Source organism: Podarcis gaigeae (assembly GCF_964106915.1).
Source record: "Podarcis gaigeae genome assembly, chromosome: 7".
NCBI lineage: Eukaryota > Metazoa > Chordata > Lepidosauria > Squamata > Lacertidae > Podarcis > Podarcis gaigeae.
This window is the reverse complement of record NC_139683.1, coordinates 57,142,900-57,166,528: the sequence shown is the minus strand read 5'-3', so window position 1 is coordinate 57,166,528 and position 23,629 is coordinate 57,142,900. Positions and strand designations below refer to the sequence as shown.

Below are 23,629 nucleotides of genomic sequence, written 5' to 3'. Positions count from 1 at the left end.
TAAAAACACAGATCTGTGTCACAATAAAGGAAGCTGTAATATATTGCATCTTGGTTTTATTACTTTCACCTAGTAAAAATAGCTTAATATTTCAGTTTAGAAAGTGAGCTAACAGTGGGTGGAGGATGCGAAAAAAGCAAAAAGCAGCATGGCTCTTAAATACCACTAGAAAACTATCACTATAAATAGTCAATGAATAATTATAGATACTGAACAGGCAACAGAGCCCAACGCTAGCAGAAGTGGTCAATAACCACTATTTGAATTGCACCCAGTAGGAATTGGGCCAGTGCAGACCCAGACCATGTCATGATATGGACAGCTGTGTGGTTGCATGCATACATCAGCAATTCTGAATTGAATAGTGGTTAAGAGGGTGAAGGTTTCTGGCTGAGATTTCAATTCAGCCATGAACTCACATGGTTGCCTTTGACGAGTCACTATCTGCTAGTTCCTCCCCGATCCCGCCCCTATAGCTACTGTATAGCGCAGCAATAGGGAGTACTGAGCCCTTAGTAAATGATACGAAGCAGCACTCTTCCATTTAAAATGGCTTTTTGCCACCATATAAACAGAGTGGCCTGATACCTATTCTCAGAATTGTGGACAGCTGGGATCACATTTAGAAAAGTTAGGATGCCACAACCTGAGAATTGGCCCAGCCATGGCTGTTTATTTTGAATAGCATTTTATGAGTCTCTTCATGAGTCTGTAATGGTTGATACTGTTTGCATATGAGGAAAAAATGGTTGCAAGATCCAACTTTAAGTAGGCCCATCACAACTTGGCAGCTTCCTGCTCAGTTGAAAGATAGAGAGTTGACCACTTTGTCCAGCTTCTCAGGCATCTTTGGTGATTTTTCAGGTCAAATAATGCTAACTTTATTTATTCAATAAAGTATTTTCATAAACTTTCTGAGTTTTTAGTTCATTGTCCTTGCTTCCTGTCACAAAAGTTTTAAGCCATAAAACCACCGCTGAGAGGGCATTGATAGGAAATTAGAGAGTGCTGTGACACTGAGATTAGAATATCAAATGGATTGAGCCAGGCCCTCAGTATTTAATAAAAATGGACACTGCCAGAAGGGATTACAAGCAACTGAAAAAGAAAGAAGCATTGTTATCTGGAAAAATATATTTGGCAGTCTTTTAACTGACACTCATACCATTGGCATGGGTTTTAAAGCAGAGTGAATGGTTTCACTTGGCCTTAAATTTAAGTTTTAAAACAGATGTTGGTTACTGAAAGTACTATAAAAAATTAGGAACCAATTCACTTTCACATTGGTGGATTTTAAGGGAGTATGATCTAAAATTACTCATTGCTATTAGTAGTAAAACTCCTGTCAATATGATGGGTGGCAAACGCCAAGCATCATGGGGGGTAGCGCCATTTGCTTTGTTTTTCCAGTACATGGTTTTAGAGCTCACTTGCCTTCACTCAGTTCAGCCCAGAAGGACTGGGCTCCATTGGGTCAACAGCAGAGTGTGGTGAGGTAGTAGGAATGCCATACCTCCCCACTATACAGTCCTAGAGACTGATGCTTAAACAATGATGGGAAGATACAGGCTTCTGCCATGTTTAGACCACACAGCCCTTCGTCAAAGACCCTGCTGCCATGGTGAAGCAAGTAAGAGGACTCAGAGAATGAGGTCTGTTGTACCCTTAATCTGCACTCTGCCAACATCATAGATCTTTGTGCTATGGAGCACAAAGGAATGGCCTGCATGATATGGGCCGATGATGGAAAAAAACCTATCCTCCTTTCTTTCTCCTCCCCATTGTGTCAGGATCAGGCCTTGGGTACCCTTGACAAGACAGAGTTTGGGCAGGTGGGAAACAGCCCTTTGTTGTAAAATGGCTCTCACAGGCTTTGTTTATCCCACTCAGAACAATGCTTGCTAGATAAGTTGCTTTTCCTATTTTGCAGTTGGAAAAATGAGGTTGAGAGATAGGAACTTGCATAATTTCACCCATGATCTGAAGGCTGAAGTAGGACATGAACTCTTATCTTGCAGATCCATGGTCCATTGTATATATTGGAAGTCACATTACCTCAGCAGGATTAAAACGGATCACTAGAAATCTGCTGCCTAAATCAACTGCAGTTAATACACTTTTCATTTTCACCATAATGATCCGCAACCTTCACAGACAAATACGTATATCAAATAATATTTGGGTCCCGTTCAACCATCACAAAGGCTCCCCACAGTTAGCAGGGCACTGCTGTATATGATTATGGTTGCTATTTTCACATTCTCTTTTCCTTGAGTATATTTTGGCTCCAGCCCTCAAGCCACTTCCTCTGGAGCAGCCCCAATGACTTCTGTGGGAATGTCTTTCTCTCAGGAATTGTATGTGTGTATATGTATGTAGGTTTAAGGATTATAGCCTTTTGGTTCTGAAATATGGATTTACCATATTTACAATAGTATACCTCTTACACCACGGAAAGGTACAGGATGCTGTTCCTTTCGATGTGATGTTAAAAACTAGGACTCCCTTTGAAGTAGAATGAGGTGAAATTAAAACGGCAGGTAATTGTGTTTGAAGAATTTCAGGTTTTGCTACAGATTTTTCAGCACAAAATGTCTTCTCCCCTCATGAAATCCATAGTATTTATTTGTTCAGTAAGCAAAATAATTTCTCTGCAAAAACATGACACATGTGCACACACAATGGGTAGTCTGTCTCCTCTTTAAAACAGCCTGCTTTATTTTCACCAATGAGGTCTAAAAGAAAATGTTTAAAATAATGTTTTGTTTTTAAAAGATGAGTGAATCAGTTGATGAAACAATGGCTTATAAATAAGGTCCATGAAGCTACTCGCATAACTTTGTTACATTCTGGGGTGCAGTAACAAACAGGTGTTTTTGTTCTTTGCCAAGGCTGACCTCTCTATTTCCACTTAGGCCTGATGAGAAGGGAAATGGCTGTGCAGGTACAATGTCAGTATATTCTATTTCCTTCTTAACTCCAGGTTCTATGAGTAGCATCTATTCCAGTGTTTCCCAAATTTGGGTCTCCAGCAGTTTTTGGACTACAATTCCCATCATCCCTGACTATGGGTCCTCCTAGCTGGGGTTAATGGAAGTTGCAGTCCACAAACAGCTGGAGACCCAAGTTTGGGAAACACTGATCTATTCTCTACATTTGATGTTACTCAAGTAGTTCACAGTGGTAGTGGACTGTGAGAAGCAGGACAGACATCTCAATGACCTAGAGGAACTTTTGTTGTGCTCCTGGTATTATTTTGCACCAAAATTAAGTCCTACAGAGAGGTCTACTGAAGCAACAAAATGATATTATTATTATTTTGCACAAGACATTCCCCTGCCTGCCCCAGATTATTCCACACATTGACATATCATCAGTTTGCTATTTAAAAGAGTGCTGCACAGTTATTATAATCATTTTGTCTTGCTTTTTAAAAAAATAATACAATACTTATTCTCTGCAGCTTGAAGCTAGAAATATGTTGTTACCATTAGCAGGAAGGTAGGTGAAAAGCTGGTACTGGCTTCTCTTTCTCTTTCCATTGCAGACATAGAAATTAACTTGGACAGGACTCGTAATTCTCTGATTGCGGAACGGTGGAATCTCAATCACCAATGAAGTCTAAAAGAAAATGTTTAAAATAAAGTTTTGTTTTGAAAAGATGAAACAATACAGAAGGTCCACGGAGCTACTCACATTCATGCAAAACTTTAGGGATAGGCCTCCAGAGCTTTGCAAGAGTATTTCCTACACATTTGAATTTTCTTACAGTGTCCTGTGCCATGGGTAATCCGAGCAACTCAATGAGAGGGTTTTTGGTTTGTTTTTGCAGTCATGCATTTCAGTACAAAATGCACCTGATGCGAATATGTGTGTATTTATTTATTGCTGTATATACTTAAGAACATAAGAAGTGCCTGTTGGATCAGGCTGATGGCCTTTCTTGTCTAGCATCCTGTTCTCACAGTGGCCAACCTTATGCAACACCACTGTCGTCTCCTGTGGCTTCCAGCACATGGTATTCAGAATCATACAGCCTCCAATTGTGGACGCAGAACATACCCATCTTAGCTAGTTGCCTTTGGCAGCCTTATCCTCCATGAATTTGTCTCATTCTCTTTCAAAGCCACCCAAGTTGGTGTCTCTAACCACTTTTGGTGGGAATGAATTCCATAACTATCTGTCGTATAAGTACTATGTTTCATCTGCCCTGAATCTTCCAACATTCTGCTTTGCTGGATTACCAGAAAAAAATTCTCTATCCATTTTCCCCATGCTATTCATAATTGTATACACATTGATCATGTCGACTCCTACACATCACAAAATTAAGATAACTGCAGATTTCAAACGGATTGCTGAGTTCTGCTTTGCATATTGTTTCAGAAAGTGTAAATTTGTTAGATTTGGCTTTAAATGCATATTGATTCAAATTTCTCATCTATCCATAACAGTCACTCAGAGTGTCTCTCCCACATCCATACACAAACATACAGTGGTGCACATTGTACTGATATTATGCCAGCTGAGTGATGAACATGCACACACACACACACACACACACACGAGGGAGAGAGACATTATGATGTTTCTCAAAGGGGAGATACTTACTGGCTTACACAACTCTTTGTCAGTTTTGGCTTCCATTTCCCACACGTGATGACCATCTAAAAAACAAGAACAAGAAAAGAAGTTGTCTAATTCTACACCGTTATCTATTCACAGGTGTCAGAAATGAAAAGGGGATCTCCCTTTTTGAGACAGCCTTAATTTAATATCGCACAGAGAGGATGAAGTTGAAACAGGCACATTGCTTCTTTTGTAGTTTTTGATTCTCCAATGCAATCAGCCTTCCAAGATGATCCTAGCAAACATTTCGCAGGATGTACAGGAAAGACAAATTGCAGCAATAAAAGTGCTAGCACATTTGCAAAGCTAAGCAGGATCTAGTATGGTTTCAAATTGAGTAGGGGACCACATGTTGAGATTCCTGCATTGCAGGGGATTGGACTAGATGACCCTTGGGATCTCTTCCAACTCTATGATTCTGATGGGCCATGGTAGCTGGAGCCAATGGGAGTTAAAATCCAACAACATCTGGAGCGCCTTTGGTTTCCCCATCCCAAGGCTACAGTGTTGGACTTAGGAGAGTTGGCTTCAAATTCTTATCTAGCCATAAAGCTTTCTAAGTAACTTTGCTCCAGTCATGATGATCCTTCTCTCTCTCTAGATAACCTGTGTCCTAGAACTGTTGTGGGCATAGAAAAGAAAAGGAGAAACTGGACATGAGAAGTCTATTAAGGGCAAAGGGCACAGACTAGATCCCACCCATTGTTTTATCACAGCTGAAAATAGGATAGAATGAAAATGCTATACCTAGAACCGTCTGAGCTGGTTAAGAGTTTGTAGTCCTTTCAGCTTTGTAAATGAATTACTAGAGCTTCAGGCTTTTTCTATGTTCAATCTATTCTGAAAGATTAATTACTTGAATTGGGATTCTGTTTTACAGTTCCGGCCAACTCATCAAATCTTTCAATTATTTTTTACAGTGCCATTGCTGTATATTACTTTTCCTTTTTTTCCTTTTAGGCTGATTACAAATGTGTGTCTGTTCATGAAAGTTTTTTAGGTGTTACGTTAAAGGAAGGGGTTGTATCGAGTCTTTTGACTATCTGAGAAATAGCAAGAGTTAGTGTTGCTCCAATACAAAATTCTCTTGAGACTGTCCAGACTTTAGCTGCTGCAGAAAAGTTGAGGGGAACAGATGACTCAATAAGAGTTAGTGACATTTCATTTAACAAAAACATAAGGAGGAGAAACTGTTATGAAGCAGAGACCAAAAAGCAAAGAATTAAAAAAACAAATAATTAAAGAGAGAGAAAAAAGCAGGCAATTCCTCATGTTACGTCTGGTGAACCAAGAGGGAAATCTCTACACCCACGGACTGGGATCAACTCCAGGAGAGAAACCTTAGAGCACTACGTCAACTTCTTACAGTAAACATGTTTTGTAGGTTTATCTGGATCAGCTAATTTTGTTTTGTTTTTTTAAGGGGGGAAAAGTTGGGAATGGATGGAATAAATTTTAGGGGTCTCAAAATGCTAAAAGACTTGCTTATACTGGAGAAAAAGGTCTTATGTCAGTACAACATTTGCCAAGTATCCTACCCAAGTATGCTAGATGCCGTCTCCAGTCAGAATGTGCCGGAGGAGTGAGGAGTGATACACCACAAAAGTTTCCATTGTAAGGCTGCCACATCTGCATCAGCCTGGCTGACTCACAGCCGAAGGCAACTCCCTGCCTGGCCGAAGTCCAACAAAAGTACACCAGAGCAATTTATACCTTTCCAAAATGCAAATAATTCAAATTACAGACATAACATAAAGCTGAAACAGACACATTTCAGGCATTCCCTTTAAAGTTTAACTCACTCAAGTGATTCTCTCCAAATGGACTTTGTTGTTGTTGTTGTTGATGATGATAGTGTGTGTAAAAGAAAGGGAGACGGAAACCTAGCAAACCACTCATATATGCTCCTCTCATCTATCCCCAGAAACTTTTTTTTGGAACACATAATGTTTCTTCAGTGAGGTGTTGTTACTTTCTGTACTGGAGCAATTAATCTAATATCTGACCCTTTAAAAACCTGGCATTAAATTTGTTTTGATTTCTTTCTTTCTTTCTTTTACAGTTTAACTTTTTGCCCAAAAGCTTAAACAGCATTTTCAAAACTGAATTTTAAAAGACGCACATAGACAACTGAAATAGTTCATAGCTTGTCTCTGAACGCAAAATTCTTGAATTGTTTGCAAACAGACGAATTCTAAGATTATATCCATTGTGGGATTGTTGCTAACACTGTGAAGCCTATCATTAGTCTCCCTCTCTCTTTTTTTCTTTAAGGGAAACAGACTCACTAAACAGCAGTCAAGCTTTCCTGTTTATACAGCTGAAAGGGGAGTGGGAGGGAAATCCCAGAAGAAGCAAAGGCCACTGATATAATTTGAGGCTTCCACCTTCACATTAATGGGCTTTCAATAAAAGGCACTAAAGAAAACAATGCAGATGAGGTGTGCGTTCACACATTCACTTCTATATCAAAGTCCCCACATTTTAGTGTGTGTGCTTTCTTTTCAGCACACATGTGAAAGGGTTAACAGGACTTGTGTTTCTAAAACATGTCTGTGGCAGGTTTTGTGTTGGCACAATACCAAAAATAACCACAATTAACTCTTTCGAATGTGCACTTGTGCATGTTCTAAAGAACAGCACACCGTTATGAAGAAACACGATTATTATTTTTTGCGTGTGAGGAGACTAGGTGGCCATATCCAAACAATGAGAACTGTTTACAATTTTAAAACACCACCGCCAAACCCTTGCCATGTTTCCTTGCGGCATAACAGATAGGGAAGTTTCCACAGGAGGATTGAGGTAAATTAGTTCTCTTGCATGAAGGCAAGAGCTTCAGTCAGAAACTCTGGCATTTGGAGATTGATAACAGTGGTGGCCAATTCTGCACACCTACTGCATTACTATATAGGCTGGTTTTGAATTCCTAAAAATATAAGCGGGCTTCTGAAACGGAATGGCTGAGCGCTGAATGAGCCTTTGTAACTCACTCTGTATCAACTGCTCTCTACGGAGTTAAAAAGGAAACTCTGCAGAAGTCAAAAAGTAAAAATATTCCAAAACCATTAGGGAATTCCCTGCAGCATGAGTCACAGAAACGGCTTCCCCACCACACCCATCTAGAAGATTTCCACATAAAAAAGGCATTGTGGGCTTGTTCTAACACAGCAGCAGCAAGAGCAAAAATATATTTTGTGTATCTCACCACTTCAGTTATTTCTATTGAGATATTGTTGCTAATTTTACTTAGCATTTTTTCTCATTTATTAGAGTCTGTGGGAAAAGAGGTTTCAGAGGAAACAGGCTAAATCCTTGAATGAGTGCCATGGATTATGCTTCAATTAAGATGAAATAATATATTTAATATGAATGCAATAGGTTGTGCTTCAGTTAACGTGAACATAATTAGTGTGCATAGTCTTACCAAAACCCTTATCCCATTCTTAGTACCAATCACATTAACTATGGTTTGTTGGAAACATGAAACATCAAGCATGGATTATTAAACTATATTGTTTCAACAAACCATAGTTAAGGTTAAAGATTAAGGTTTCAATGTAATGTGATTACCTGAAATTAGAAGCCAAGGCAGCAACACTGAAAGAGGAGAGGAGATGGCATCCACCTGAAGCCTACTCATTCCCATCAAGACAAACCATCGACTAGTTGCTATATGAACACAGCACTTTTAGGTCCTAATTTCAAGACAACATAGCCTGCCTTTATTTTTCAAAGATTTAGATAAAATAATTGCCTGCAATGTGGCTGAGTAGTGATGAATTTATAGTACCAAATTATTAAGCTATACATACAGATAGCTTCCAAATTGTTAATTAATCTGTATGTGACCAGGGGCTTTCTACGGTAGTGCCAAAAATTGTGGAAACCCCTCCTTTAGGAGATTTGTCAAGCTCCTACCCTTCCAGTGTACAGGTAGGAACTTAAACACATTTATTTAAGCAAGATTTTGATGCTTAGCGATTGTTGCCTCTTCAAGTGCCTAACATGTTTTACCTTGCTGATGTTGTGCATCTTGATTTGATTTAGTATTTGTGTGCAGTTTTTCCAACAACAAAGGGGAGCTTAAAGCTTTATTTTCTTTAAACTATTAGGAATGGCTATTTATGTTTTTTGTGGGGGGTTTTTTAAGAAGCTTTGTGGATATTTGCTATAGAAAACAAAGTAAAAATATCAAATTAAATAATTCATTTTGCTTAATTATGTTTCTCTTATTAAATTTTGGGGTTTGAATTCTGCTGCTGTTGATCTAATACTTTAACCACATGTTCAGACTTCAAACTGAGATTATTGGTAAATACCCTAATAATCAAGGGTCTTATGAGGAACTTTTGAGGGGTTGACTAGATGGCCCTTGGGATTCAGTATAGACAACTGGGTCCAAACTAACAAAATTAATTTCAATAGGGGCAACAGAGGAAGGCAACCAAGATGATCAAGAGTCTGGAACCCAAGGCTTATGAGGAATGTTTAAGGGAATTCGTTGTGTTTATCCCGGAAAAGAGGAGATTGAGAGGAGCTATGATAGCTATCTTCAAATATTGAAAGTGCTGTCACATGGAAGATGGAGCAAGCTTGTTTTCTCCTGCTCTGGAGGGTAGGACTCAAACCAATGGATTCCAGTTACAAGAAAGGAGACTCCAGTAAAACATCAGAAAGATCTTTCTGACGGCAACAGCTGTTCAGCAGTGGAACGGATTGCCTCAGAAGGTGGTGAATTCTCCTTTTGAGGAGGTTTTTAAGCAGATGTTGGATGGCCCTCTGTCCATGGATGCTTTAGTTGAGATTCCTGTATTGCAGGGGGTTGAATAAGATGACCCTCAAGGTCCCTTCTAACTCTATAATTCACTGAAAAAGTAAGTGCAAGGTGGTACCTACAGTTTACAGAGGAGTATAGGATGTTTCAATATGGATCTGGCGCAAGTAATCTCTCTTCTCACAGGTGAGAGCTGAGTGCAGCGTAGGGAACAAAGGTGAACAAACGACCCCAGAAGAAGCATGATGTGTCCCCCACCAATGATACTACCCCTCTCCAACATCCCATACTTCCCATTGGACTACAGCTCCCATTATCCCTAACCATTGGCTATGCCAACTGGGGCTGGTGTGAGCTGGAGTCCAGTACACTTTGTAGGGCACCATGTTTCCTAATCCAACTAGAACAAAATTGGGCTGAGGTGGCTCTGAACATCTGCAAGGAGTGTAGGAGTGTGAGTGTAAGAGACTCTGGGTATTTTTTTTTAGGGATTTGGGAATTCTCCCATTTTCTCCCCATTAATGGTCCACCATTTGTTTGGGGTTCAACTCTGCTGGTATTCCAGTAGAACTCTGGGGTTTGAAATGCCAATAATGGATTGTGTGGGGGGGCGCACGCACCCTATTTAGTAATGGCCGCTTATCCGTTTCCATGGTGAGTGGCAGTTGCGGCCCACCACAGCACCTCAAAAGCCCACGGAGCCTCGCCATGTTGTTTTGTGACCATTGGCTCGCCTCCCTGGTCGCCATGGAGCATTGTGGGCACCGCTAGACCCTTTGTTCAAATTTAGCCAATCCGTGGTGGCCTGGGAGGCGGGGCTTGGGGAGTGGATCTGAGGAGATCCAGGTTCAGCACAACCAACCTCACTGTAAGGTTGTGAAGCTAAACCAGCACGACTTCCCCCAAATAATTCAAGGAGTTGCAGTTTAAGGGTGCTGAGAGTTGTTAGGAGACCTATACTCCCCTCCTAGAGTGACAATTTCCAGAATTCCCAGTGAAGAAGGACAGATTGTTAAATAACGATGATGATGGTGATAATCTTATTATTTGCATGCCACTCATCTGACTGGGTTGCCCCAGCCACTCTGGGTGGCTTCCAACAAACCACTCTTGGAATGTGGGAGAAGGGGATTTGTGGTTCTGTGAACAACTTTCAGCACCCTTAACAAACGACACTCCCCAGTATTCGTTGGGGGAAGTCATGTCTATTTAAAGTGCTTCAAATGTGTGGTGTAAACTACGCCTCTAATCCTAAACATACTTGGGAGTAAGCTCCACTAAATCCAGTGCGGTTTATTTCTGAGTAACCATGCATAAGGTTATGCTGCAAGGCTGTGATTCTAAGTATGCTTATGTGGAACAAACCGTTTGAAACTGTACACAAGTATCTAAGGGACATATTGACCTTAATAGCCCTCATCGAAATACTGTATGGCAAGACTCGGTAACAGTGATACCGTCTTACGTGGATGGCATGCATCCCATACTATCTTTGCCTTTTCCTGTGCTGCAGCGTTAGGAAAATCTGAAATGTATTTCCTACCAGCGACGTCACTGCTACTGTGTGCTCGTGAAAGGATTCCGCACTGCAATGGTTCCATCATCTGATTAAACTCCCTGCTAAAGATATCTCTTTCTGGTAAGTGGCCAGGGACCCCTTTATAAAACTAGCACCACTCCCGGAAATAGGGACAAGTGACCTTTCCATTAACTCTTGTGCTCCAAACTGTACAATTCTCATGTTTCTAGCCCCTCTCGATGGCAGAGGCTTTCCAAGCGCCTTGCAAATGAGCAGACACAGAAATGGATGCAGCAAGCAAGTGAAATGGGTATGGTGGACTCTGAGAGATAGGCAGCTGCAGAAAACAACATTATGCAGAAGGCATGTGACCGAGGGATATTCTCCCACTTAAGTTTATTACGTGAACTGCAGCTTGACTACCAATCTGAAACTTGACCCTTTTCTGGCCACTTGCCCCTCAAACTGCGACTGCTGCTGGCAATGGAAAGACCAATGGAAAGATCTCGGAGAATGTAAGATCTTTTACCAAATGGAGTTCAGCCAAAAGTCTGCTCACTAGTCTCCACGTCTCATCTCATCGGAAGAGACGCCAAACCTTGAGCCTTCAAATGCTGCAGTGAAAAACGAAATGTCTACAGAAGCAGAGCTCACATCCAAAGGCCCTTCAAGTATCTGAGGGACGTGTCTGTTTCAGGACCAATTCCTGCCCCACTTCTAGTAATCTTTTTCCTGAAGAATCTCCCGATCCCCCTGGACAATTCTTTTAAAAATACAAGTGATATAATTCAGCTAAACTACAGGGCTATGTGAATAGTCTAAACTGCCCAAACTCAGTGACGACTTCTTATTCCGTACATTAAAAGATGCACTAAAGCCTTCCACATTCTAGGAATATAATATAGAAGTGGCAACCTTCCTGCACCTAACTACCCTGCTTTTCTATGAAAACTCATGGGATTAAATACAAACGCTTCCAGAAAATATAAAGCAGGCTACGTTGCTTGCTAAAAGCAAATGTAGAAACATATTCTCCATGGGAAACTACCAGGAATATGATTCTCAATGCAGATCTTTCCCCCGGCAGCATTCCTATCCCCCCAAAAAATTAAGAAAACAACAACAAAATTAACTCATATCCCATCAAAAACTCATATGGAAGAGCAAAGAAGAAATGAAATTGGTGCTTCTTCCAAATAAAACATTATTTAACAAAATGTCTGTTTGTGAGAAACTTATGAATCGATCCTGAAGGCAAATTAATATAATTGTGCATGTGATTATAGACGTCACTTGATTAGTGCAATGTGTTCTACTGCTGTGATGAACCATCCTTTACCCATCACACTGCATGCAACAAAAGGTGAGCCAAGCAATTCCAAGCTTATCACGTGTTTGATGGTGTACACACTGATTGTGTCAGATCATCTTGAAGATACCCTGAACAAACATGGAAGTGCTTAAACTGGGATGTTATAAAGCCAAGGATCTCCAGCCTTTTTTTGGGGTCTGCTGGCACATCTGCAAACTGGATTAACTGTCCTGGGCACTGCACACACCAATTGTACACTCAAACCAATTATATTGGTTACAATAGAATGCTTCTTGGAAGTCTAAGCAGGAAGAAGATTTATTGGGTGCCAGGGAAGAACTCTGCAGCTGCATGTATGTTCACGGATACCACACAGGTGAGCCTTGACCATCATAGGAAGCTTGATTCTCAAAAGGCATCCCTCAGGCATCCCTGAGATGGCTTTTGAAACGATGTCTGCCATTTTTCTCAACTCGATTCCATAAATTGGATTGACAGGGTTACCTACGAGCAAACTAAAGTTTATACATTTGACAAAGCATCTTACCAAATTATTTTAGTGCTGAATTATGAATTCTGCCATTGCTTTAAACACACATCACAGACTTCAGGAAGAATGTAGTCAACATTCCTTTGAGCTCGTGCCGCGCACACACTTTGGCCAGTATAGTTAATGTTAACTCTGAAGACGCTGAAGATTTCTCCCGAAAAAGGAATCTTATTACTGCTTCTCAAACTCGCTTTATTGAATGCTAACCTAAATTTAAAAAGCAAGATAAATTGAAAGATGGTCCCAAACCACAACTCTTTCTGTGCAAAGAGGAGTTTGCAGCAGCCAAAGGAAGTACTGGACTCACTGCTACAAGGAAATCTTGAATTTAAGAAGGCTGAACCTGTAAAATATAGCTGGTATCTTCTTCTTTTTTAATAACTGTGTGACTGAGTGTCTTGGATACACATTTAATATTGACTTTCACTTCTGGAAAATATAGCTGGATGTGCAAGCAATAATTTATTGACAAAAAAGCCCCCGAAGTAAGGGCTTACTTCAACACTTTATTTTTTAAAAAACAGCCTTATAAAATGCCTGAGGAAATTACAGTACACTTCTGAAGACAGCATGCTATGGCTCTTGAAAGGAGAGCAATCCCAACCCAAGCTCTCACTACTGCATAAAAATAACTCTGCTTTCAGAAGAGCTCTTTGCACAATGTTTCTCCCCCAACAAGCTTTTTAGATAAGTATGTTAAGCAGCTAATAATATTCTTCCACCTAGCTTTTCCTTTCAGCATTAAGAAACACAGACACAGAGTACTGTAGGTGAGGCTAACGTCTTATAGATCTTCTCATACTTCTTTTTTAAAAAGCATTGAAGAGGGAGTTAAGTTGAGACCACAGCTCTGCTTCTGGCTTGAAGTTCAAGAACGGACTTGATGATTCTTCAGGGCTTCCTTTTCATATGAGTCATTGTTAAGATAGTCCAACAGTGCCTCTTCTCCCGCCTTTCGCATGCAAGGACAATGCTATTTCTCCAGATCCTAGCAACTGAAAGCTAGCCCTTATAGGGAGGCAGAGTTCACAACATTCAGTGAATTAATATATTGGAATGCTTTGCATAAGCAAATGCTATTATATTTATAGATCACATTAATTATCATAGACCTTATTATAGCCTTTGAGTTGTCCTTAGGGATGGATCACAATTCTGGTAACTTGGTGCAGATATACAGATATATAGATATATAGATACATTCTATGATATTGCGTTATGAGTTTGAGAGAGGTAGGTTGTATGCCCGAGTCCCCTTCTCATTCCTGAATCCAGCACAGATTCAGGTCCTGGAATAAGCCCTGCTAGCTTCCGGGTGAGTTAATGGCCCTCTAAACATGAGCCATTAAGGTAACAAAGGAAGTGGTTCTGTGTCAGATAGCAAATGAGCCTGTCCTCTTCCCCCAACTTGCTGGTAGTTAGAAAGACAAAGGCCAGAGTTGGGAGTGTGAGTTTGAGTTATGTGATCAAGAAGCTGGCTGAAGGCTCGGCAGCTGAGAGACAGAGCCATTGCCTGATTTCTGCTGGAATCCAAGGCTGTGGCTATGGGAGAAGCAAGACTCTCTTGGAGTGTGAATGCTCTGAGGCCCTCCATTGTAGGCTCAAGTTGTGTATGTGTGTAAATAAACCATATATCATAAAGACACCACAATGTCTGCCGTCCTTCGTTCCGAGGAAACCTGGAACCCCCTGGCACCATACGCGGCTTGTAGATAGGGGTGGCATGCAACAATATAATATTGCATTGCCATTAGCCATGCCATCAGATACACTGGTAAAAGAAGAAATTGCTCACTACGCATAGAGTTGTCAACCATTTACAATGTTAAAAGGCATGCATTAAATTCTAATACTTCCTTTAGACAGCAATCCTATACACACTTACCAGAGAGTAAGTCCTACTGAAACCCAATCTTGTGTAGAAATGCATACAATTGCAATACTAGTAATATTATAGCCAGCCACTACATTGCCTGATAGCAAGTTCTTATGCTCCTGGTCAGAATGGGAAGCCCCAGTTCCCCCTTACGTGGACTTCAGATCACATGTTTTTATTGTAGTGTGTTCTCTTAAAATTGCCTAGATTCTTTTCTCCTGGTCTGCTTCCAATGTTTATTTTTTTTGTCAACAGTTTACTGTTTTGCGCATCCAGCTATATTTTTTCACAATGAAAATCAACATTAAAGTGTATCCAAAACACCCAGTCACAGGTTTTCATTTTTTTAAAGAAAGGATGCCAGCTCCATTTTAAAGCTTTAATCTTGAATTCAAAATGTCCTAATAGTTCAGTACTTACTTTGACTGCCACCAACTTCTGATTGCACAGAAAGTGTAGTTTTGTACTGTTTTTCAATTTGCGTGTTCAGACCCAGAGACCTTCCCCCTAAATAAACACACATTTGACTCAAATTTTAGTTTTGGTTTTTGGCAGAATTTAGGCCACAACTTTATTGATTACAGAAAAGTGAGTGGTTCGACTAGCTGCCTGCACCCTTGCGCTGACACAGGGCACCAGCATAGGTAAGCCAAGGGTGAACACCTGAGGTAGGTGAAAAGCCCAGGAACAGACTCTGTTCACACCCCAGATGCTCCCCTGGACTCAGGCACGGGCACAACCCCCTTCTCAGGGGTTGACCAAACCAAGTTGAGTCTTTTAACGGAATACCCTTCACATAGGGATGGCGAGACCATTCTCCCATCCCTATCACATGAACCAGTGCCTATCCACAACCTTACAAGTTGTGATGCTTTGCTACGCGGCAGGCAAAACCCAAATGGCAACAGCCAATCAGCCAAGTGGGGAAAATTCCTGCCGTGCCCCTGTCCCAACGACAGATGACACACGACGGCATAGCAAGGTCAATCGCAAAAATGCCCTAAAAGTAGGGTGAGGTGGGTGGGTGTTCTGATGCACAAGCCAAAAGAGGAAGCTTTGGGTCATGTGCATAGGTATATATAGGTCCCTCAATTCGTTTAGACTGCACCCCATTGGCCAGATTAAACCCAGCAATGAGGGACCTACCAATCGGGTGTTGTGGCTATCCAATTAACCCACCCACAACCAGGAGGTCAGTCTCCAGGTCTCACCGCAACATGTGCCCTCTTTTAAAGGAGGACACGATTTATCTCACTATTTTATTACGGGAGATCTCTTTCACAGCATTCAGCGGAGAGAGAGTTTCAAGAGCAATAATGGACAAATCTTCCAAAAGATGTCAACGTCTTAAAAGTTAACACTAACTATTCTGGCCAAGTTAAATATATGTATTGCACAAGCTCAAAGACATGTTGAGTACATTCTCCCAAGAGGCATGATGGCAAAGAAATCACAGAATCCAGAATTTAATGGCCAATTCTAAAATAGGTCACACCTAAAGCTCTCCCTTTCTGCTCTTCTCCGTGCAACCCACTCCGCTGGATTCCTAGTTTGAAGGCACCCACTTTATGTATTTTATTCACTTCTCCCAGCTTTGATCACATGGAAGACAGCAAGGGAGTCTATGAGAGGGCATTTGACTGACCCGGTCAGTTTGCATCTCGGTAACTGTACTGCAGTTGGATGCGACAGTTGCCGGAGACTGCCTTACTCAGCAAAAGCACATTGTGCTGTTAGGGACAGTCAGAAGATTGCAGAGTGAAACGGCAATCTCTTTGGAACTCGGTGAATGTCGAGGGTTAAACGGCCATGACCATCAAAGCCTCCGTTTGAACGGCTGGGAGACGTTAAGTGCGGGAGAATTTCAGGAGACAGCTTAAAGTTCAGGGGGTTTCAGCAAGCAGCTGTGGAATGTCTCGTTTGTGCCAGCACCACGGAAACCTTTTCTAAAACAAGAAGGCATTTAAAAAGGAAAGCTACTCCTCCTTTGCTCTCGCCTTCACTGACCCTGCCTTCAGCGCTCAGCTCCCTATCTATTCTAGCCTCACTTGTGATCTCGGGTTTACTCTGAATTATATTTACTTAACCCCCGGTCCCACCAGTGGTTTGAAATAAAATGGCGGATCCAGAAAGATGTTCCCTCATCCCCTCAGCCATTTGCAGCTTAATATAGAGTGGACTCTACAACACCTCAGAAGAGGAAGAGGAAGTTCAGGTTATAAAAGGACAGACAACAAAAGTGGGCTTCTTCAATGGTAATATGTTTTATTTCGTTCCTGGTCTTCGCACGGCTGTCAGACATGTTTTGATCAGCGCTGGTCTTCCTAGATGAGCACCTACTTAAATTTACAAAGCTTTGCACACCCCTTACATTTACTACAACAATGAGAATGTAATTCCCCAGTGCGCCACGAGAAATGTTTTTCAATGCTTGCTTGCTGTCAGTGGTGCGCCTTGCTAACTAATTATTAAAATAATGAAAGTGGGGGATGAAATGAGAAACATAAATGATCAGCAGGCAGCAGGCAAGAAACCCCAAATCCTCATTTTAAAAAATGCGAATTGAAATAAATCATCTGTGAAAGAAACTAGAACACTCCCTCTGACTAGGACATAATAAAATCAGCCACACACCATCAGAAGCTCCTTTACAGATTGTAGAGCTCTGTCCAGCAATTGTTATAAACATTATGTGCAATTACATCATTTGCACTGGTGCCCATCATTGAGAAAGGTTTCATCAGTAGAAGGTTATTATAATGTTTTAACAATATAGGCTAAGGGCCAAAGCAGATATAGCACAGGAGAACAACAAGTGGTATCTGAATTTCTCCTTCATACATCACTAGCTTCTGCAGGTAACCATAGTGCAAACCCTACTTCCTAACTGCACTGGTAAGAAGAGTATTACAGGATCTAATCAGAATAGGCAGGGGCTTATTTCTCTATACACCCTGCAATATCACATATGCCATTACATGAAACAATGATTTGTTTATATAGGACAAGCAGGTCAATCTCTACACAGGAGAATAAATGGATACAAACCTGATGCCAAAAATTGCAACTTTCTTCCCTCCCCAATCCCCACCACCTCCCACAGAAGCACCAAATATCCATTTAATTATGTTTAAGTTTTAATTCATTTCAGTTTTTAAACAAAGTGCTCACTCCTGCGTTATTTGCTTACAGGATTTTTTTTTTTCAAACGATGCAGAGACAAGCATGAAGCTTGAGCTATCTTTCACTAAAGTTCCGGAAGTAGTTTCTACATTGTGCGAAAGCTGAAATTTAATACGCGGAAATTAACAGTAAGGGAAATGTTGGGGGAAATGGAATAAACTGCTGTGTGGATGCAGTTGCAGTCTTTAAAGTCCCAGAGGACGCAGTTGTTTTTTTGTTTCTAACAGACTCACACATCTAAGACTTTGGAATTCACATAGTGAACATGGGGCTGGGCAGATGCTGGCGAATCTATCTCCTCCTTCCTCATCAGTTCCCCTAAAAATGCCTCTCCTCATTGATAGGGTGGTCCATAATGGAAGAGAAGTATTTCCGAATCCTTCCATGAGCCAGTTGCAAGGGACAAGGTAGCACAACTCCTTCTTCCAGTGCCCCTTTGGATTCAAGTGTTCATTTAGATGCAAACACAGAGTGCTTTCCCTGATATGTAAATTATGGAAGCAGAGAAGATGAATCTCCAAAAGCATGCTCTGTATAGGTGCACATCCTGTTGGGAGAGATTGGCCAAGGTTTCCTGATGTGTGCGTATTAGTGGCAAACACATGTCTGCTTCTTTCACTAGGTTTTTTTAAATGCATTTAAGAAAGGATAGCATTTTTAGGCTTTCGCATTGAAGTCAGTGGGGCTTACTTCCAAATTTGTTCAGGCTATTAGTGTCACTTATGGAAGCCTCTAAAACAGTAGTGTGATACCTGCAACCCTAGAGGTGTTGGACTAAGAACTATTATCCCTGAGCACTGGCTGCTTGGCTGCAGCTGATAGGAGCCAGGCATCAGGCCACGTCCAGTGGGTTGCAGGTTCCATACCTCTAAAACTGTCTGCATTTTTAAAAAAAATGGATAGGGGCCCATGTAACTTTAACTTGTCATGACATACAACCAGCAACACACAAACACAGATCTGCACTCATCTGTAGGACCAGTGTTTTAAATACCTGGAGCTTTCTCCACAAATATGACTTTGGAGTCTTGAAGAAAGTTGTGTCCGTTCAGTATCATTTTCTTTCCACCCATCACATGATAGCTATCAGCACTTTGCTTCTCTACCAAAGGCAGCTCCTGGGCAGATCTTTGAGCTGATGAGATTGAGAAATAAGCACCGTTATTATAAATCAAATACTGTGAACACACAAACACATACACAGAAGTCTGAAGGATTTTGTCCTGATATTCAAACCATGATCCTTCTAGCAAGCCTACCTAAATCAAGATATGCCAATTTCTGCTGGAAATAATTTTAATTTTGGTTTCAGTGATGCAATGGCTGAAATATGCTTTGTCTTGGCTGAATTTTAAGGATGGAACAGACAAAGCAGAACACATTGATGATGAGCGTGCTCATGAACACACACACACACACACACAGAGAGAGAGAGAGAGAGAGAGAGAGAGAGAGAGAGAGAATACTCACAGCACTCAATTGGGTTGGATGCCACTTGTAGAGAAAGGGTTCTCCCATTAGGTTGGGGGATATGAACGCGGAAGACCAGTCGAACCCGTGTATTCTTCCTTCCAATGTCAGTTTCTCCTTTCCTCAGCTCTATATCTGAATTTCTGAGTTTCAGTATTCCAGCACAGTCAATGCTGTCCCAAAATAAACAAATAAAAATAAAACTTTTAAACCAGTCTTCATAAGCTTCCAGAACAACATTTTATTTTTATTTTTTTGAGGGGTGGGAGGGGAATTATAGTCTCACTGAGGAAAAAGTACCACATAGCTCCCATTCACAGAATTAAAATCCCTCGGGAAGTCTTTACCCAATAGCTTAATCCATCCTTGGATCAATCCAGAAATCAGTTATCCAAACTATCAAGAGTGCCACCTCTGGAAAGGAGCTAACATGAGTTGCCTGCTGGACCCACTCTTATTTTAGTACTGCTTGCTAATTCTCCACATGGCAGCATGAGGCCTACAGAGTTGCTGGGCAACTGCTACCTGATATCCCTTCCCTTTTATGGGACATTTGGATATAACAGCAAGGATCATGGGGCTCTTTTCCCACTTCCATTCACCTCCTGGAAGTAACTCAGTGGAAATCTGGGGGTTTTGGCTCCAGCTCCTGGGCCTAACAAAAACCCTATGATCGATGTTAACAGGGTTGGACCCACATCATTAATCTTCCTGGCATTTCTCTGACAAACAGGAATATACTGTCCCTAGCACTGCAGTTAAGAATCCTGAGATGTTTTTGAAACTTCATTCCACGAATATTTATTACTGAATGGTTCTCTTAATGCTGTAACTCCTTGCTCTGACACCAGTGGAGGGCCGTTATGTTGAAAATTATTTAAGGGTAGGGGAATTTTGAGCAATTGGGTAAGAAAAGAAAAGAAAAACAGCTTCAGGATTAAGATTTATGGATAAAGTTTAAACCAGGTGCCATTTTGAAAAAAAATGTTACATCCTCTCCAACATTTCTCCAGTGAAAATAGGAATGTCTTATTCTATCCCTACCAACATTTCTCAGGTGAAAATAGGAAACTCCTATTGATTATAAAGATGTTTAAATCAGCAGCTGATAGAGCCTTTTCATGGAAAGGCTCCCAAACCACTAAACAGATATGTACCAGCAAGCGCGTCCAAAAGCTGTCCATTAGGTAGGAATCCCAGAGTCTGAGCTCTCATTTTGAAAAATGAAGCCTCTAGGTAGAAAGTTATGCAGCAAAATGTGCTGTTCCCTTTCTAAGGCCCCATCTGCACTACAGCTTTAAAGCAGTATCGTACCACTATAAACAGACATTGCTTCTCCCCAAAATGGCAAATGCAAAATGTGGAAACTTTGCAAAGAGGCTCAGTCATGACTTCTGCTGTGTTCAGGCACCCCTTAAGAATTCACTATATACTTAACTTAAGTTACAGTGGCATACATGTCTACTTAGAAGTAAGTCTCTTTGTATTTAATGGGGCTTTCTCCTAGGTAAGTGAGTATGGGATGGCAGCCTAGGTTCTAGTTTAGGATTGGCACTAGGGGAAAACAGGGTTACTGAGCCTTTAGCAGCTGTATGGCAGGCAGCAATTCAACAGTTTAAGCCTTTTCTAGTATGGAGATACAATTATGGGAAAAGCTTCACCATGACAGCACTCTAACTTTGTGTTATGCCATGCCCCCATGGCAGCCATGTTGTGACTGGCACCCACAGCACTCTCTCAGACATGAGTTTTAAAAGGTTGGTGACTGCTGCATTAGTTAAACTGAGTTAATTGCCTCAGGTGGTGGTCGCAGCAGTTGATTAGCCCCTTCCCCACTTGCCACAGCCCTCCACTTGCTCTCCCCACCCACCATCAGCCTCCTGCCTCTACAGGGGTTCTCTAGAGTGCCTGACTGCCCCATCCCTGGCTCCGAGGAAGAACTAGCTCCCAACTGGATATAATTTCAAAATCCATGGAATCTAAGAACAGAAGTCGTAATTCCAAGGGATTTTCCTAGAAGGAAAATGGCAAGAATGAAAAAAAGGAGAAGAGAAAGGTGGGGAGAGCAGGAATATCAGAATGGAGAGCCGACAACACTCACATCACATGGTACTAATGGACCCCTTGACAGGTAAATGTACTACATTTTTGAAGAGTCATCTAACAGCAATCTTGCTTTGAAGAAAACCTTAAAGAAATGAAATCTTGGGGGTGATGAAAAATCTCCAGCATCATTTACTCTGGAGTATCATCTTCAGCAAAACATACTAAGGGAAATGAATGGGACTTAATGCTGAAACTTGGATCCCTGAGTTAGACATTTGCTTTACACTGAGTATGTTAGTATTTTTCTTCCTCACTGTAAACATGATTTGCAGAATTAGGACTTAAATGCAAAGTACAATAATGGAAATAGCTTTTCTTCACCCTGATCCCATTGTTAAGCCCATATTAAGTGTGAGGTTCTCAGCTCACAGACATAAGCAAGACTTGTAAATGTCAAAAACACACACACACAAAAACCTTGAGTGGAATGTTTGATTAAAATTTATTATAACTATGGATATAATACTGTCATGAAAATTTATAGACTCTGGCTCACAGATCCACTCAACCAGTCTTTATTATAATGGAGGATATAAAATAAGTTTGTAAAATTAGAGCAACTTCACCTCTTTTATTATCTTTCTATCTCTGGGGCTTTGGGCTGATTCAGACAGAATATGATTAGATGCCATGAAAATTAGTCTTCTAGATGCTCCACGTTGCACATTTCCACCTCCCCTTTACAACAATTTCTTTACTGGTTTGGGGGTGTTTGTCTTCCAATCCAAGATAGACAACCATAGTTTGAACTTGGCTTCCAGCCCTGGTTTTGAGGGTTTGGATGAAACAACAAACTATGGTTTGCCTCAGACTAGTAAAGAAGGAGAGAAGTATCTAGCTCCAGAAGATGAAGAAGGGGTGCATGGGCCCCAAGGCTTCCTGAAGGTTTGCTGTCATTATGCAAACCAATGGTTTGGCTTTATATCTCAACCAGCCCTTACTACTACTACTACTACTACTACTACTACTACTACTACTACAAATTTAACAGGTAAAACTTGCTCCCTTTTGTTTAGTTTCAGCACCAAGAAACGGAGCACGCAATCTGCATAAACAAACTGCCATTATGTTTGTCATTATGACACGAGTTATGGGGAAGACTAATACGCTACGTGCTTGCCAAAGACAAGAAAGGAGTAAATTTACTTCAGTAAACTGGGAAGAGGGCTGGCCATATGCTCCATTTGTATAAATTGATTGCATGCCACCGACTTCAGTGGAAGAAAGCCAGTTTCCACATACATTTTCAACTAGGATTTGGCACAACTCTCCTGCTATAAAATATCAAAAATGGTCCGAGCTGTCTCTGTCTTGGTTTTCGGTGGGTGGGTGGGGAGAATTCTATGAGATGAGCTGCTGTGGTGGCAGGCAAGTATGTCCAATTAGACACAGGGCCAGACATCATAATCCCCAATGTTGTTCCTGTGTTGCAAGCAAACCAGAGACGTTACACAGCTCAAGACCATGCAAGGAAGCTGGCATTGGCCCTCTTTTGCTGGATGCAGCACAGTATTGATAAAACCCTTACAAAGCCCAAAAATGACTGGGACGCCACCTAAAACACGTACCATTCTAAAGTCCATTAGAACAATCCTATATCCCTGATATATTGTAATAAACTTTTACTGTATGCTTGCACAAGGCAAAACAGCAGGGGAAACACCAATTTATTTATTTTTTGCTAATTCTACTCAGCTATTGAGTGTCCCACATAGGACTGAGGTTTTTCCTGCCATATATATCTATGAAATCCTCTTCTTAAATGTAATATTGGGGGGGGGGCAGGTTAATAAGGCAAACCCCAGCAAATTAAACTCTCCAATCATGGAGCTTCACAGTTAAAGCCTCTCTTTCCAGGTCTCGGTGGAATAAATCTAATTTCTGAGAAAGATCTTACAATAAATATATGTGTAGCATTGCCTCATTGATCTAAATGGCTTGGCAGACACCAAAAACATTTGATTAGTCTCGGCATTCAAGTAAACAGCTGTGGTATTTACACATAATTAAACTGACACAGGGCTAGATTATGTAGATTGATATAGCAAGACCTAAGCGTTTCAGGTTAACTGAGATCTGGGTAATCAAATCATCATTGTAATTATAGGGTCTGATATCTTGCAGGAGCACAGTGAGGGAGAAGAGAGAGAAAGAGAGAAAGAGAGAGAGTTCTTTATCTCCATGTTCACTTAGTTGGATTGCTCAAA

At 41.0% G+C, this 23,629-nt stretch overlaps 1 protein-coding gene across 4 annotated transcripts in view; it reads right to left on the bottom strand.

Annotated features, from left to right (window-relative positions):
• Window positions 1-23,629, bottom strand: part of NFATC1 (nuclear factor of activated T cells 1) — a 129,830-nt gene that overhangs the window by 40,557 nt on the left and 65,644 nt on the right. For all 4 annotated transcript variants that reach the window (XM_083746903.1, XM_083746901.1, XM_083746900.1 and 1 more), the window contains exons 5-8: window positions 19,317-19,489; window positions 18,841-18,981; window positions 4,612-4,667; window positions 3,489-3,621 (exon numbers count right to left, since the gene is read on the bottom strand). In XM_083746903.1, coding sequence (XP_083603029.1) covers window positions 3,489-3,621; window positions 4,612-4,667; window positions 18,841-18,981; window positions 19,317-19,489 — 503 coding nt within the window. The remainder of the gene's footprint in view (window positions 1-3,488; window positions 3,622-4,611; window positions 4,668-18,840; window positions 18,982-19,316; window positions 19,490-23,629) is intronic.